Genomic DNA, 17804 nt, shown 5'->3' on the forward strand with positions numbered 1-17804 from the left:
CTTTTTTTTTTTTTTTTTTTTTTTTTTCCTTGGCTGTACAGTGTTTCCTTTCACTTCCTCACTTTTTCTGGAGTTGTATTCAGTGTGTCATCTTACTCATTACAATGGAAAACACAGCTTGTATTTAATGTCTGTTTCTGCTCCTGGGCATGCACAGGGTCTTCCATTTATTTCCTTGCTCTGTCATTCCCATTTGTGAAATGAGACATAATTATCACATTAAATTTGACTGAGTGACAAGGAAAAATCCATTAACTTCTGCATAAAATGATACTTCATGTAAGGCTCATTTTCCAGGTAGAAAGTGTGTTTAGGAGGGCTAGGAGAAATGGGCAGCTTTTGTAACTTAGTGTGATGCTTTAATTAGAGAGTTCTTGTCCTTACAGTTTCTCACTGTATACATACATACAGGCAACAGACCAAGATACCAGTTTTATTTGAGGGTCTTGGTGGCTCTTCACAAAATGAATGCCAGTTCTCATGCATTTTACGTTGTCTCTGTAAAAGATGGAATACAGCCTTGGCTTGCACGTCGACTAAACATTTAAAATAAACTAGAGAATGTTATTTCTGTGACTACTCAGGTCTGTTGGAGTGGGCTAAGGCCAAAGGAATGGGTAGGCCTGTACCATGACTGGCGATACCTGGAATGCAAGGCTTATGGAAAATGCATTCACTGGGTATTTCCCAGAAACTGGTACAATTGTGGCGTGGTTTTAGGTTCTATTAGCAAAGGCAAGAATATATCTGACCTGCAGAGTAGTCTTGGAGACATCTTTAAGGTCTCTAGCATGCTTCCACGCTGATGCTTTTCCATTTGCAGCAATGGAGAGGGTTTTTATTTGTTAAGCACTCTTGAGCACAGAAGTTGCATGAAATCTGTGTACCATGGAAAGGTATGGGATGCTGGCCCAAGAAAAGGAATAAATTTCCTTCTTGTTTGCTACGGGTGTGTTTTGATAAGCATTCACACATTCTTATGAGCTCACGCTTATAAATGAGGTCCCTGCTGAGGCAGAATATGATATCTCCAAGAACTGTGGCAAAAAGTAATGGAATTGCTGCTGGTAAGAAGGAAGTAACACCTTCACAAGAAACAGAAATCAAGGAGGCTGATGAAAGAGACATCAAAGCTCAGAAAATGACAGAAAGCTCCCAAACTGTTTACTCGAGAGCATGGGAAGACTGAGAAGAGCTGATGCCAGGAACGGGAAAAGAGAAAGAAGGAGCATTCAGCAAAAGCAGCAAGGAAGAAGCTAGAAACTGAGTACGGGAGACCTTCCACTGAGCTTTATGGTTTTCTTACTAAGCTGTTCCCTGGAAGTGGTGAAGGAGTTAATCGTAATGTTGAAGCAAATTCTCTGCGCAGCAAAGTTCCAGGAGGGCCAGCCAGGAACCTGGCTTATTGGTAATCCATACTTATGCATTAATAAACAGGCATTTTATTTCTTTTGAGTACAATGCCATAAGGTGTTTTAAGTGGTATAATTAGTTTGCTATTAAATAGGCAAATATATTATTCTTATATATATAGATAAATGGCAAGACTAGAAAGATCTCTTATGATCCTATAGTTACCTTTTGCAAAACATAAACCAGATTATTTCATTCAATAATTTCATATCTAACTCCAGACCACAGGAGCTAGAGGTCTGGTGGTTTCTTCTAGCCTAACAGCTATAGCCTATTGGCTTAACTTTGTGGAAATCTCTCTCTCAAGCCTGGTCTTTGGCAGAAAGATAGTATATATATGATACATTTAACACAGGTTAAATGTATCATATATATACTATCTTTCTTCATTATATACTATATATACTATATACTATATATATATACTATCTTTTCTTCATTTTAATGGTGTTAGATCAAGTCTGGATTAGATACAACTTCTTTTTCCAATGACATTAATATTTAAAAGCTTTCTGTTACATATATATTATTTAAATAAAGCATAGTAGGAATGTGGAATGATAAAATGGCCTTAAGACTATTGTCGTTGAGTTCTTCTACTCTGTTCAGAATCAGCTTGTCTTTGAAATACTTCACGGGGCTTTACAGCAGCCACACAAGGGTGCCCAGAAAGATGAATGATCTCAGAGAAGGGCTGTGGCATATTTTACGAAGTTTTGTCAAGTGAAATGAAACTGTGACCCACAGAAACAATTGCTGTTTTTTGGTTTTTGTTTTTTGTTTTTCTTTTTTTTAAGCTTAAGTGTATTTACAAAGAGGAAATCTGTAGAGGAGGATCCATTACTAAATGCAATTAGTGTGATGGTGGTGGTAGGGACAACAACAACTTGCTGTGATTCTTGTAAAGAGCTTTGCTAAGCTCCTGGGAATAGAAGCTACTGATGCTTCTCGTTCCAGAATTGTTCTTAATGATTTTATTACTCTATTTTCTGTTCTTCTAGTGAACTTCCCTTGATTCTAAAGAATCAGCAGCACGTAGAACAATTTTCCAGACAAATGAAGTGGAGAAGCAAGCTCTGAGGTCTTTGCAGCGCAGACACCTAGGAGGAAGAATCTGGCACCAAATTCCTGTAGAACAGAGGTTGTTTACTGAAACTGGACTATTTTGTGGAAGACAAGATTTTTTTTACGATATTTGTAAGTTCTCTATGTATATTTGAATAGCATGCTTGCTATTTACTCGTAAACTCTTAAGCATTTATTATAAGTTGTGATTCAGTTAGACATTCTTAAAAAAATATTTCCTCTTTTATTGAATCAAGCTTTGATGTACATAAGATTCCAAGAGTTAGGTAGGTTTATGTGTTTTTCCAGGATAGGTAATATTTTCTTAAATTTTATTACTGTTTTTTTAATTTATTTTCAGAATCTTTTCATAGAATTTAATGATTATTTCCTGTGCAAATTCGTACTTACAAGGAAATGCAGTTTTGTTCTAATTATCAAAGATGCTACCAATGGACATTAGAAATAAATGGAATAATAATAATTGTAACTGAAACAGGTTTGAGTAGGTTGTCAGGAAGACAGGATTAAGTCCATTCTGATGCTTCTAATATTGTACTTTTTCTGTAGAAAATACATTATTCCATTCTGCATACCCATCTCCCTGACAGTTTTGGCTCAATCTACATTGATTTAAATGAGACCAAAAATGAAAATCAATCACAGCTGTATTCCCAGTGTATTTTTTCCATTTCTTTATAAAAGTTGTTTTTATAACTTTTTCCCTATAGTAATTGTTCTTCCATACTTTTAGTATCATGTTCCAAATGAGAGTATTTTTCTTCAGATTTTTTTTTTTTTTTTTAAGTTAATAGGGTATTATGTTATTTTTTCAGAGTGATTGTACACAAAAAACTTGAAAGGTGAGCACAGAGGACACAGCAAGTTAAACTGCAGCCTTTAGTATTTCACCTATACTATGCTATTTTGCTTTCAGTTACCCTAAATATGCACGTTTGCAGATTGATTTTTTCTTTACATGTGTGCAATACAAAATTGCAGAAAGTGCAAATGCGTAAGAAAAGTCTTTTTCTCATCCTAATTGCACATGAAAATGCAAGTGATCATAAATGTAAATATTAACTAGTCCCAGAGAACTGAAAATCTAGTGTTAATGTACAATGTAGGTTTGCTGATAATCCCTCAGAAAAATTTTGTGAAGAGAAAAAACCTCAACACTTATTTATGACATTGATTTCAAACTGATTGTACAGAGATGATTAAGGACCACTGTAAGTGGTTTATAATTGAAGGCTTTTTGAAGATTTTGTAACGCTCCTGTGTTCAGAACCATAAGATTCTGAAGCAATCTAGAATTTCGGAATGTGTTTCTAAAGCCGTTCAGCTCCTCCTAAAAGTCAGCTATGTAGCAGTTCCAGTATGAAGCATTCCGGCCTCCATTGCTGGAGTTCTGCATTCAGTGATATGAATACAAACATTTAGCTGTTCAAAATAGTTTGATAAGAAAGCAGAAAAAAATCCCTGCTCATACCTACAATATGGCCTGTTTATTAACTTGCATCAAATTCTTTGTGGTTGTAAATCACACAAGATCAGACCTATGGTCTTACAGTAATCTCTTATCTGTGGTAACCTTTTCTTCTCTGTTTTCTAGTCTCATGTCTGAGGTGACAATAATCTCACAAAAATCACATGCCCCAACTTTCATCTAGCACTGTTGTAACTCTGGTAAAGCCATTAATAATTTTCCTATATGCAGTAAGCCTTCTGCTTATGATTGTTAAAATGAGGTTATGGCACCATGGTATCAAGCTTTTCTTAAAGGCCTGATATAATCCTGAGAATATATGGTGGCACAAACCAGAAAATAGATGGTGCTCTAAAGTGCTTACTTGAGGTGTTTTTGTGGTCCCTCACAGACTGCCTGTTCATCATGTCTTCCATTCTTGGGAAGATGAAGAAATTTGGCAGTTCTGACCTGGAGGAATCTGAAGTGACAGATGAACATACAGATGGGGAGGACTCTGCACTGGAAACACCTGACAGCCTCCAGGGTTCACTCAGCACCAAGGTGCAGCCACCTAAAAGCAACATCTTTGCAAGACGTGGGCGGTTTGTGATGGGGGATAGTGACAAGGACATGGCTCCCATGGATTCCTTCTACCAGATGGATCACCTGATGGCACCTTCTGTCATCAAATTTCACGCAAATTTGGAGAGAGGGAAACTTCACAAGTAAGTTTGTGTTGTAAGGTGTGGTGTGTACTGGACATATTATGATAGTTGTAGTCTGTGCTTCTTGGAGCAGTATGTATTCACTCTGCGTTTTCATGCCTGTTTTCTCAGTTTCACTATTTTTAGTGCCCAAAGGAAAGAGTGTTTTATTTGAAACTGATAATAGCTGTTGTCTCTTGGCATCTCTGAAACTTTAGTCCATAGATGTCTTGCCCAAATTTAGTGATGAGCTTTAGACAATATGCTCAAAACTGTTCAGTAAATGGACATAACTCAGAATAACATAGGATTGCCTGGCACCCAGGCCTGCAGTTAGACTGTAATACTTCAGTGCATCTTTTAAATCGTGTTTTCAGCTTTACAGCAGCAAACATGCAATTTTGTCAGGACAATTGCGTGCAGACATTATTTTGTACATTTTGCAGATCCATCTATACTAATCAGAAGTGCTTGCTATTTCATACAAGCAAAAGGAAAATAGTTTTCTGGTAGTTTATAAAAAGTCTGCTAAATATCTGACTTTAACTGAAATTTACCCTTGTTAGGCTCCTATCTACAGATTCCATCACAGGCTGCTCTGAAAAAGCTTTCAAGTTTTATGACCGCAGAAGGATCTTTGATGCTGTAGCCCAAGGCAACACGAGGGACCTGGATGATCTGCTACTCTATCTTAATAGGACCTTGAAGCATCTCACAGATGATGAATTCAAAGGTAACACTTAGTGTCACATACCTTAAGTTGCCCTTGCCTTCTTCCAGTAGTACTCCAGAGATGGGCAGGGGGAGAGGAGGAAGAGGGCAGATGGACAAAAACAACAACAACAACAACAACAACAACAACACAAAAAACCACAAAACAACATTGCTGTTAAGTGTGAAGTAGCTTCACAAGGTCTTCTAATAGCCTGTACATGCCTACCAACTGAGCAGCCCACTGATTGTAAAGTTATAAGAGAAATCAGAAAAGTTGAAGTTTGTAAAATTCTGAATTGGTTTTCTTGTGTTTTCATAACAATCTCATTAATTCCTGTATGTCTGGAAGTAGACGGTGGGTTTCTAGTCACTTCTATGTAGCTATGATCTTGTCTGTTACAGAACCAGAAACTGGGAAAACCTGCTTACTGAAAGCCATGCTGAATCTACATGATGGGAAAAATGATACCATTCCCTTGCTGCTGGATATTGCAAAGAAAACTGGAACTCTGAAAGAGTTTGTTAATGCAGAGTATACTGACAACTACTACAAGGGTAAGAGAGCAGTGAATACTGTGAATACTCTTGCTGATAAGACTGAAGATATGGTAACACAAGGCTCTCAAACAGTCTTTTGCATGAGGTCTTATGCTTGAGGATGCAGCATCAAAAGTTCCAGTGTGTGATTAACAATCAGTGAATTCATGCTAGGGCAGTCTTTTGTTAGACAGGTGCAGTATTCTACTCTTTGTGACGGTGATTTAACAGCAAATCAGGGGATGTGCATTTGCTGTCTGTGCCACATTTTTTGTTTAATTCTAATTTTTTTTTAATTCCAATGAGCTCTCAATTCTACCATCTTACATGGAGCTGAATGAATTGTGGTGCCTGAAAGCTCTCACTCTGTATTAAATGCTTAAGACTTCTCTGATGAGTGTCTCTGTAGGCCAGACTGCACTCCACATTGCCATTGAGCGAAGGAACATGTACCTGGTGAAGCTCTTGGTCCAGAATGGAGCAGATGTTCATGCAAGAGCCTGTGGGGAGTTCTTCAGGAAAATCAAAGGGAAACCTGGTTTTTATTTTGGTAAGAGCAAGCACAGCATGGCCTTTATTGATTGAGTTATCCTAGCATTGTCCCAAGTGCAAACTGTTAAATAATCCTGTTCATGTGAGACTGGAGGCTCAGAAGCCATAAGTGGTTTAATCCACCACTTAGTCAAGACACTTACTCCAAAGGCTTAGATTATAATGAAACACAGTTGGTAGTTAATGGTTTTCCATGTCAGCTTGGTGTCTGCATCCCTTGGTTTTCTGGTCAGTATATCCTTTGAAAGGTTGTAACCTTCCACTGGTCTTTGTTTTGGTGCTTTTCTAAGCAGCCATGTTTCTGTAGTGCAGTTAAACCAAAGAAAATGTGATTCAAACAGCTATCAGAATTGATGCTGTTTTAGATAAATTCACCTCTTTTTCTCATAGTGAAAGTTGAAAACAACATGGTCTCCTTTCTGGTTTTGGATGTGTAGTAAGGCTTGCACATGTGGTGGGGTTTCTGACCACTCATTCACATTGTTTACCTGTAGGAGAGCTGCCTCTATCCCTGGCTGCCTGTACTAACCAGCTCTGCATTGTGAAATTCCTCCTTGAGAACCCATACCAGGCTGCCAACATTGCCGCCGAGGACTCCATGGGCAATATGGTCCTGCATACCCTGGTGGAGATTGCAGACAATACTAAGGATAATACCAAGTTTGTTACCAAGATGTATAATAACATATTGATCCTCGGTGCCAAAATTAATCCAATCCTGAAGCTAGAAGAACTCACCAACAAGAAAGGGCTGACTCCATTAACTCTGGCAGCTAAAACTGGGAAGATAGGGGTAGGTGAGCAAACGTGTCCAGCTATCCCATCACTGCATCAAGTTATACAGAGTACATGCAAAACATTTATTCGGGACAGATTTTATCACTGCTTATTGCTGGGGCTTTTCAGTTAAGAGGAATTAATGCTGCAGTTTAACATGCAAAACTGCACAGTACTTAAAGGCTGTGAGGGGGGTGTGTGTGCACATGCACACCTACCCAACTGGCATTACGTATTTGCTAGCAGTATACAAGACAGCCCAGGTGGAAACAGAAAGTGGGTTTCTGCTGTTACCTGAACTAGAGGTCTTGTACTTTTGACTGACTGAAAGTCCCCGTTCAGTGTGACTGTACGCTCAGAGATGTGTAATGTACATCTCTGTATTTTTCTTGTGCATTGAAACAGATAATGGCAAGTTATAAGTGGTGGAAAGCAAAGAAATGGGCTTCCTTCCACATTTATATTTTTCATCCACTAGCATACAGTGAGTAAATTAATATTGTTTACTTCAGACTTTGATCTCTGCAGTGCTCCAGCAGATTGACTTCAGCATAGTTAAATTGTGTTAATCTAAATTAAAGCAATCCACTCTTACAGAGATACTGAGGAACTAAAAGCCCATTAGCACTGAAATGTTGTTTGAAATGTTTGTATTGTTCTTTTGCAATTAGATTTTCGCTTACATCCTCAGACGAGAGATCAAAGACCCTGAGTGCAGGCACTTGTCTAGAAAGTTCACTGAATGGGCTTATGGGCCTGTCCACTCATCGCTTTATGACCTGTCCTGTATAGACACCTGTGAGAAGAATTCAGTGCTTGAGATTATTGCCTACAGCAGTGAAACGCCAGTGAGTATGCACCTCCTTGGCATTTTATTTGCAGTCTGGGGACTGTTGGGGAAGAGCTCCATGTTCTACACAGTATATCTTTGTGTCGTTGCTGTAAAACAGCAATCTTCTTTCCTATGTTTAAGGGTATTAGAGGGAATGTTTGCTGAAGTTGAGTATCATTTTTTATTTTCAAAGCCCTGTGCATACTGGTCATGTCAAGATTCTCTTCATCCTTTCATTCAGAATCGTCATGAGATGCTGCTGGTGGAACCCCTCAACAGGCTGCTGCAAGACAAGTGGGACCGGTTTGTCAAACACTTATTTTACTTCAACTTCTTTGTCTATACCATGCATATCATCATTCTCACTGCAGCTGCCTACTACAGACCTGTGGATAAGAAAGAAAAGGTATGTTACTCCTGTCACACATCAGGGGGACCACACAGTGCATGTTATCCCAGATCAGCCTCCCATTTCAATGTGTGCTCCTAAGGTCAGTTTTCTGCCTTTCCTGAAGCTAGGAGGGAGATTTTGGCCCTGCTTGCTTTCCAGGCAAGCTTTGCCCCTTGCTGCAGCGCATTCAGAAGCTTAACCTATTCCTTCAGAAATGAAGTTGCTTTAAGCTGCTGGCAAGGACAGGTCTTTCCTATCTCCAGTTTTGCTGAACATCTCTGTCTTTTGTCTTACACAGCCTCCCTTCACATTTGGTCACAGCACTGGGGAATATTTTCGAGTGACTGGAGAGATCTTGAGTGTACTGGGAGGACTCTATTTTTTTTTCAGAGGGGTAAGATATTTGAAACTTTTTCTTTTTGCTCTTTGGTTAAGTGTAGGTGAAAACCAAGCCTGCCTTTTGCATTCATTAAAATAGGTTGCCAAGATAATTCATATTTTATCTGAGAGCTACAAAGCTTTTTCCTTGGCCTGGTTAGGTTACTAACAAGCCCTCAGGCTAAGGTACGGTTTTATCTATTGTATAAAAAAGAAGGTCCTAAGAAGTCAATGAGCATCTGAGTAATTAGCCTAGCCAAAGCTTAAGCATGGGTTTTGCAAGTAGCTAAGCCTACATTAAAGATTCTGTTTTAGCTTAAAGACAGTCTTCTTTCCCTTGGCAGCCAATGGATAGTATCCAGTGAATCACAGGTCCTCAGACCACTGACTTGAATAGGTTGGTGTCATGAAAAGATGCCCTAGATGTAAAGGAAATGTAGTGTTACGAAGAGAGTCCTCCCTGGATTTTTTAACAGTGTTGTATGAGCTATTCTTTTGCGATACTGAATGAGAACCAGCTCCCTGGTATAGATACCAACACTTAGTTGATGCATTCCCATGGGATATTTACTCCCTTCCTTGGATGCAAACCCCCCTGCTCACTATGCCATTTTTTTTCCCTTCCAGATACAGTACTTTGTGCAGAGGCGCCCATCATTGAAGACGCTGATAGTTGACAGCTACAGTGAGGTTCTTTTGTAAGTGCCAGTGTCTGATTGTATTCCAGCATGAAACACATGAGTGTGTGAGATCTGCATGTTTAGCTTAAACCACTCCTAACAGGTATACAGTTATAGAATATCCCAAAGTGGAAAGGATCACAGATTCCAGCTCCTAGCTCCACATGGGACCACCCAAAAATCAGACCATATGTCTGAGAGCGTTGTCCAAGTGCTTCTTGAACTCCAACAGACTCAGTGCTGTGACCACTTCCCTGGAGAGCCTGTTTGTTCCAGTGCCCAAACACCCTCTTAGTGAAGAACCTTTTTACAATATCCAGCCTGAATCTCCCCTGTTGCATTTTCATGCCATTCCCTTAGGTCCTACTGCTGGTCACCAGAGAGCAGAGATCAATGCCTTCCCCTGCACTCTCACTTGTGAGGAAGCTGTAGGCTACCACGAGGTCTCCCCTAGTTCCCTTCTTCTCAAGGCTGAATGAACCAAGTGACTTCAGCTGCTCCTCATGTTTTGCCCTCTACACCTTTAAAGATACTTTGCTATAATTTCATAGGTCCTTACAAAATAGCAGTTGAACAAATGTATCTGCATCAGCAACTACCTTTGGAGGTAAAGCAAATGAAGTGTTTAGAAGTGTGGTGAATGTGTCGTGCAGAAGAGTTAGGAATAGATCTCCAAGGTGGACTTGCAATACAGTGTATGCAGTGGATGTGCAGATATCCTCCTATTCCTTGCTTGTCTTTCAGCTTTGTTCACTCTTTGCTCCTCCTGAGCTCTGTGGTGCTGTACTTCTGTGGCCAGGAACTGTACGTGGCTTCCATGGTCTTCTCCTTGGCACTGGGCTGGGCAAACATGCTGTACTACACCCGTGGCTTCCAGCAGATGGGCATTTACTCTGTCATGATTGCAAAGGTCAGTCCAGTTAGTGGGTGGTGAGGCCAGCAGAGAGGTCAGATCAGAAACTGCTGCCAACAGCCCCATTTCCAGGAGAGAAGTCATCACGTTTCCATGTTTGCCTTCCATGGGAAGGCCTGTATCAGTCTATTATAATCTGCCTTTATTTTCTGAGCGAAGAGATGCACATTTTAAGTCACGTAGAAAAAACACCCGCTCTTCATCCATGCGTTTTATAGCAGTCTTGATACATTCTATTTTTATTATTATACTTCAAAATAACAGTTGGATAGATGTGGATTTAAGTAGACAGAGAATAGTGCATACTCATGTGGTATGAAGTGGCACAGCTTTCTACCAGCTGGAAGTTTCCTTAGGAATAGTTTAAATCTTACCCAACAGAGCAATTAGCTAAGAGGCAGTAGCTGGCTAATAAACCTCTATATATGACGTAGTCAGCTAGCCCAAGAAGAGAAGAAAGAGGCAATTGTTTTAATGTGGTCTGTACTCACAAAGATGAAACTATTTGTCATGCATATGTCTTGCATATGTGTGTAAACTGTTGCTTGAATGACAGAAAAATGTTTTCTTATTAACGTTGATTATCTCAGTGGGATAAATAACCGTTTAATGCATGAGCAGCCAGTTCACAGCAAGTGAACTTCTTGAGCTGAAGGAATATTTTCTACCAATTTTTGTTTCAGATGATACTTGAGTTTTTGCAATATATAAATTTTCTATTTCTGCATTACAGATGATCCTTAGAGATTTATGTCGCTTCATGTTTGTCTATCTAGTATTCCTCTTGGGATTTTCCACAGGTAATATCATACTTGAGGTTATTTTTTATCTTGAATCCCAGAAAATTATGTTTCAAGTGGCTTAGAATATTTGTTTTCAATTAGAAATTAAAATCAACCTTATTACAAAAATATCTTCAGAATAACAATTATGTGTAGTAACTTCATGCTGCTTTTTATCCCTTGGATCTCAAACTGCTTAGGAAAGCTGAATGGAAAAAGCCTGTTCTATGTAGACAAAACTGAGACAATGCATCTGAAATGGTGTCAGTAATGGGGAATATATTATAGAGTGGTTTCATTAGGGACAAGGTGCCATGAAGATACTGTGTCATATCCGATACCTTCGTGCTCATTTTCATTGCTTGCAGGAGAATTAAGATTTCAAATTATATTTTCATCTTGTATAGTATTCTTCTTTTGTAACAGCTGTGGTGACTTTAATTGAAGATGACAATGAGGGGCAGGATGCAAATATCTCTGAATATACCCGATGTTGCCATACGAAACGAGGCCGCACATCCTACAATAGCCTATATTATACCTGCTTGGAGCTTTTCAAGTTCACTATTGGGATGGGAGACCTGGAGTTTACAGAGAACTACAGGTTCAAGTCTGTGTTTGTCATCCTTTTGGTTCTCTATGTCATCCTTACGTATATCCTCCTGCTCAACATGCTTATCGCACTGATGGGAGAAACTGTGAGCAAAATTGCACAGGAGAGCAAGAGCATCTGGAAACTCCAGGTATATTGGTTCTATGAGGTTATCCAAGAAGGAGGGTGTGGGGAACCATAAGAAAATACAGAGGGAATCTGTAGAAGTTGACGTGTACATAATCTACATAATAGGCCGCTGCTTCTTTCTGATTCCCCAAACAGTTCCCCCCTCAAAAAGTATTTTGATTCCTTTTCTGTGTGTATTTGATGTTTTGTCTGAGCAGATGTTCCCAGTGTTGCACACATGTTCGGAATTTAAGAAAAGTACTTCTGTAATTAGACAGAATTATTTGGACTTTTGATGATGGAAAATCCTGATCAGTGTATGAAGACAGAGATTATGCAAGGGACAATAAACCATTTTTTTCCAGAATCTCAGACAAAGGCATATCTGCTTTTGTTTGGGGGTAAGAAAGGGAACTTCATAGTTCCAACCACAGGGCAGTAATTCAGCACTTTAAATCCCATATTAACAGAGATGATATTTCAGAGATGGGTGCAATGCCTTTTTTAAGATGATGAAAATGATAAGTGATTGTTTTTTGTTTTTTTATAAAGGCAGAATTCAGGATTTGCATGACTGAAACAGCAGCTTCTCAGTGGTCTGCTTTCTTTTACCTGTTAGAGAGCCATCACAATCTTGGATATTGAAAACAGCTACTTGAACTGTGTGAGGCGCTCGTTCCGGTCTGGAAAGCAAGTCTTGGTGGGGGTTACGCCTGATGGCCAAGATGATTACAGATGGTGCTTTAGGTAACCTGCTTGTATGTCAAATGAACAATCTTTTATAGACAAACAAGATGTAGGTATCTGATAGTGGGTACTGGGAAGCAGAACTTTCCCTCTGGAGCACTCCTCTGACAAGCAGTGTACTAGCACCGTCTCAATATGTGATACAAACTAATCCTGGAGTTGTCTGTTAATGCTTAGAATAGTTATTGTTTATGTTGTTCTCTCCCCAGGGTTGATGAAGTGAACTGGTCCACGTGGAATACTAATCTGGGCATAATCAACGAAGATCCTGGATACTCTGGGGACCTCAAAAGAAATCCCAGTTACTCTATTAAGCCTGGCAGAGGTGAGAGTTACAGGGATGTAGATTCTAGTGATAGAAACAGTACAGGTTGATTGTTAGAGGGCAGTTAATTTATATGCTTAAGGATAGTAGATAAGTTAATGTAATATTTTTTTCAGTCAATACAAAATGTAAAGGAATAAATAGGTTCATTATTCACATAGTGGTTTATAGTGGAATAAAAGTCTCATGGATTCATCAATCTAATTTTAGATTTTTATAAGGTGGATAATATGTGCAAATTCTGAGGACTTGGGACAGTGCATGATGGTAGACAGACATCCAACAAGCTACTTTGGAGGCCACAAAGAAAGCTTCCTATAGCTTGGGGGAATCCAGCTGAGTGTTTAACCCTAAGACTGTGCTTCCAGCTGTGCTTCCAGCTGAAATATGAAAAACTCTTGCAACAGCGAGGGTGGAGGAACACAACACAAGGCCCTCTCATCCTCCTTTCATCAGTTTTCTATATAAACAGCTTGCATGTATTTCTTTTGTTTCTATGGAGGAGAAAAAAATAACCATTCCTTTCTTTTTTAGTGTCAGGAAAAAACTGGAAAACTTTGGTTCCACTTTTAAGAGATGGGAGCAGGAGAGAAGAGACACAAAAACTACCAGAAGAAATCAAGTTAAAACCCATTTTGGAACCTTATTATGAGCCGGAGGATTCTGAGACATTGAAGGATTCTCTTCCAAAGTCAGTCTAATTTTATTTTGTTTTTCAGAAGGTTAATTCTAGTTGCCTGTGCTGGTCCTTACAAAGCAGGGCAATTAGAGCACTTCCTTCATAAAAACAGAGATTTATTGAAAAAGATCAAAGGACTAAGGAAATGACTGTGTGCAAGGATTCATTAAGTATGCTAAATAAACTACTTGTTGTTTAAGCTCATGTCTTCATGGTTATTTTTAATATGAATCTGCAAGAAAGTGACTATTTACTACCTGGTTTGTATTTACTTGGCTAGATATTTGCATCTAGGCTGTCTCATGAAGTGTTAGAAACAATTCCTGTATTTTTTTTTTACTGGTTTATTTGTTTTAATTAAATGCAGTGAGAATTTCCCACAATTCAGAGCTGTCTGTAAAGTAGTGAGATCTTTTTTGCTGCAGGTTTTTTCTCAGTCTTCATCCATTTCTTTTGCTCTTTGAAAGTGCTCTCCCGCGTTTCTGAGATCTGAGCTGACATATTCATTGTTAGCTAACAGGAGCATTGCTAAGTTTTGTGGGTTGGTGCAAGTGGCCAATAATGGTGAATATTTTGTTGATAATATGAAAATAACAAAAGGGCCTGCAGAAAAATGGTTAGTACTCAACACTCTGGACATAATGGATTTCATACTTTTTGTCTGCTTTTAGATTTTCTTTTAAAAAGTGTTTTTGTGAGCATCTACAGGCCCCAATTTCGTGACTTCCCAGCCTTGAAAACTAACTAACCATACTATAACAAAACCGGAGAAGGACTCATAAAAGACCAATAAAAAATTCCAAGAGATCAGAGGTATGTTGTTGTGAAGAATGTTCCTTGTAAAGGAGATAAATGGGGGGACACAGTGAAAGAATAGAAAATGAATGATCTAAAGATGTTACTCTTTTCTCATAACACTAGAATAAATATACGCTGTGAAATTTTAAAGGCTGGATAGTCAAAATCAATGAAGTGTTTCTCTTACAGTGTCTGAGTAAACTCCAAAATTCACAGTTACTGTTACTGAGGCCAAAGGCTTAACAAGATCCCAAATTTGACATTTATTTAGATAACGGATTAACTTGTCATTAAGTAAGAAATAGTGGTTATAGAGAATATATGTTTCAAAGGTCAGATGTATAATAGTGTATAACAATAATTATCTTGAAATCATAGTTTTTGTTCTTGACTTTAACAGCAACAACAGGAGGAAAGAAATCTGATGCTGCAAATCCATCTGGCTGGACTTACAGAATCAGGAAAAATGTCTGAGAGGCAAAATAGGCAAATTTTCTGAAACTACAGATAGAAACCTGGAATGTGAGGAAAGAATAGGAGAGACTTGGCATCCTCGTGAAAAGTGACTGGACAGAAAGTAAGGATAAGAAAATTTGTATTAGACAACTGGCCCAATAATCCAGTGATGAACCTGTGCTATCCTGTTGGGCAAGAAAAGGTAACTTGTTTTACCTTCTTTACTTGTTATGTATCACTAGAGCACATAGACCTAACAGCTTTTAATGTCCAAGTAGAGTGTGCATGTACAAATATCCTTAAATCAACAAGGTTTTTAAGCACGAGCTCCAGTTTGAGCATGTGCACTGTTTCTCTGGCTGCATTCAACGTACAGTTGTGCTAAAGCACTTCTGTGAAATTCGGCCAGAGTGCACACAGCCTTTTGTCAGGGAGAGCCTGCCATGCTTGTCCTCTGACGCATCCAAACTTTGTGGTCAGATAACATTCATGAGTCATTGTGGTTGAAAAGTGGTATGATAGATGGGTCAGTAGCAAATCATTGGGAAACTTGAAATCAAAGATGTAGAAAAGTGAGTCAGCCTTTGAAAGATAATTTTCAAAACATCTTAATTTTTTTCTTTCTGCATTTACTAAGATACTGAAACATTCACTACTCTGTAAGAGAAGCAATTCAACTCACCTTAGAGTTACAAGAGAAGCAAAGAGAAGAGGGCAGACTGCCCTCCACTGCTCACACTGTTACGTGGATTCTGGGTTGTTTGGAGTTGGTTCTTTTACTAGGGTCAGGATTTCTGACAGTGCTGCTTTTTGAGAGGGTACTAAAGCAATAGAGTTCAACAAATCTTAAAGCATTTAGCTTTGAAATAGTAGCACCATCTAGAGGACTAATAATTTTTGATTCTTTCATTAACTAAGTCATTTAGGACAAATGTCACTTTTTTGATAGAGTTTTGCAGGGCATACCCATAAAAACTTGCCAAAGGATTTGAAATAATTGTTTCACAAAATCAGAATTGAAAGCCAACAAGCTTTGTCTCTTGAGGACAGGGAGACCACAAAAGATGTTCAAAGTTGGGATGTTAGATGGTATACCATTATAAAGGTATATCTCTAAGTACTTGGCGGGACTCTCTATAGGTTCTATGCAAGACTTGATCATGCTCCGCACTGAACATAGCAAGAGGCAATCTGTATATAAAACAAGTACAGCTAAGTAAACAAGACAGGTTGAGGCAGTGAAACTCCAACTGTTAATAATAAATGTAGAAAGGGGCCAACCAGAAAAACATAGGTTCATTGCCTCCAAGCCTTTATGTGCCAGCACAAATTTATGCACAGATGCATGTGGGGAATGTTATCTATCTGGAAAGCATTCCTGAAGTTTCATAATTCCCTGTGAGGGATCCATTTCTTGTAATTATCTGCTTGTATAGAGACCTGATCTTACTGGTTAAATTCTGTCTTCATTTACATGAAGGTCCTATCCAGGAGGATTGATCAGCTGTTGTGTGTAACCTGAACAGAATGTTGATCTCTGCCTTCCTGTCCTTTCCTGTTCCAACAGGATTACCCAGAGCACAAGGGACTTTTATGAAAAAAAATAAATGCTGAAATTTGGAGTGAAAATATATATCAGTATAATGCTGTGGTTGAAAATGTAAATGGCCTATATTTGTGGGATAGGGTGGTGCTGGTGGCTTTTTGGTTGTATTTTTTATAAATCCCTTAGCCTTCTCTGGGAAGAAAAAAAATACCACTTTCCTAAAGTAAGTTATTACCAGCCTCTCAGAACTTCGGTCTATATCATCACTCATTTTTTTTCCATGGATAGAAATTTGTTTCCCAGAGCTGGGCCAGTATAGCTTGGCACTCCAACCTGGTGTCACACGTTTATTTAGACTCAGTTGGCCATGGCTCTGTTTGCCACAGTTTACTTCCTTCATCTTCATTGCACCTAAGTGCATAGAACTGTTTTGTAAATCAAGGTGTGTCTGCTAAGGCAGACTGAGCAGGATGCCTACAGGGGACATGCTGGTTCTGAGCAGAGAACACAAAGACTTACTTCCATGGTGGGGGGTTGCGACTAAACCCCAAGGGAAGAGACGTGGCTTGTCAGGAAGTATTTGTGCTTTAAGAATGGCTTTGCTAGGATCTGCACGCTGATATTTGTACTACTAGACACCTCCACTGTCTGAGGAGGAGTGTGGCTTTGAGATTTTTTTTATTTTTTTTTTTATTTTTTTGGGGGGGGGATGTTTTGTGGATGTTCTGCTTACTTTGGCAGCCGAATTTTGCCATGGTCCTACAGAATCTGTGTATTGAGTACTCGGGGATTTTTTCAGTCTGAAGTTTGAATAATTGTTTCACACTGAACATGGTTAGAAATCGCACATGGCTCCTATTCCCATGCTATTCCTTGAGGTCTGCGGGTGGTAAAAATCTATCCTCTCAGTTATTAGTCACATTAATTTGTGTCCACAGTAAGTGCTTAATAGAAGACAACCAGGTTCAACAACTGTATATATCCACCAGCTCCCAATAACCATGCTGGCTCAAAAGCAAAGGAAATGAAGGGTGTTCATGAGCTCACATCTCCTGTCTGTGGGTGACTAATTAGTAATGAGCATAAATGCGTGATAAGAGATAGCAAGAAGAGGTGAGTTGGACTAAGGTGAGTTGAATTGAACATGGGCTGTTGAATGTGTAAAAGCCAAATTGTGGTCTCAGTATGTTACAGCACTGCTATACCTGAGATGTGACTTGTGCCTAGTCAGTCATGTCAGCTGCTGCATCTTTCAAGCTCCAGTAATTTCTGAATTAGTTGAGAAAAATATCACAGAATCACAGAATATTAGGGATTGGAAGG

The 17804-nt window shown here is 39.0% G+C and overlaps 1 protein-coding gene across 4 annotated transcripts; it reads left to right on the top strand.

The window, feature by feature from the left end:
- The first annotated feature begins 5 nt into the window (after positions 1-5).
- On the top strand, positions 6-17503 carry TRPV1 (transient receptor potential cation channel subfamily V member 1). 4 transcript variants are annotated; one of them, XM_084493322.1, is made up of 20 exons: positions 6-1408; positions 2415-2610; positions 4359-4674; positions 5220-5386; positions 5770-5922; positions 6314-6454; positions 6951-7249; positions 7905-8081; positions 8307-8471; positions 8755-8850; positions 9462-9532; positions 10259-10424; positions 11161-11227; positions 11636-11952; positions 12550-12677; positions 12887-13002; positions 13537-13693; positions 14353-14494; positions 14880-15137; positions 17420-17503. In XM_084493322.1, the coding sequence occupies exons 3-18, from the start codon at positions 4373-4375 to the stop codon at positions 14402-14404; spliced, it is 2574 nt and encodes an 857-aa protein (XP_084349448.1). In that variant the 5' UTR covers positions 6-1408; positions 2415-2610; positions 4359-4372; the 3' UTR covers positions 14405-14494; positions 14880-15137; positions 17420-17503. The 4 variants fall into 4 exon arrangements, with proteins under 4 accessions (XP_084349448.1, XP_084349450.1, XP_084349451.1 ...); XM_084493323.1 differs by lacking the exons at positions 14353-14494; positions 14880-15137; positions 17420-17503 and having other exon boundaries at positions 8-1408; positions 13537-13880; XM_084493324.1 differs by lacking the exons at positions 13537-13693; positions 14353-14494; positions 14880-15137; positions 17420-17503 and having other exon boundaries at positions 12483-12677.
- Positions 17504-17804: the final 301 nt, after the last annotated feature.

This window comes from Aythya ferina (assembly GCF_964211825.1).
Source record: "Aythya ferina genome assembly, chromosome: 19".
NCBI classification, from domain to species: Eukaryota; Metazoa; Chordata; class Aves; order Anseriformes; family Anatidae; genus Aythya; species Aythya ferina.

What these genes read in the sequence shown, in the direction of transcription:
- TRPV1 (XM_084493322.1), top strand. Translation starts at nt 4,373, where the DNA reads ATGTCTTCCATTCTTGGGAAGATGAAGAAATTTGGCAGTTCTGACCTG. An exon ending in TACTGACAACTACTACAAGG is followed by an intron (nt 5,923 to 6,313) that starts GTAAGAGAGCAG and finishes GTGTCTCTGTAG; the next exon opens with GCCAGACTGCACTCCACATT. An exon ending in CCTCTTGGGATTTTCCACAG is followed by an intron (nt 11,228 to 11,635) that starts GTAATATCATAC and finishes CTTTTGTAACAG; the next exon opens with CTGTGGTGACTTTAATTGAA.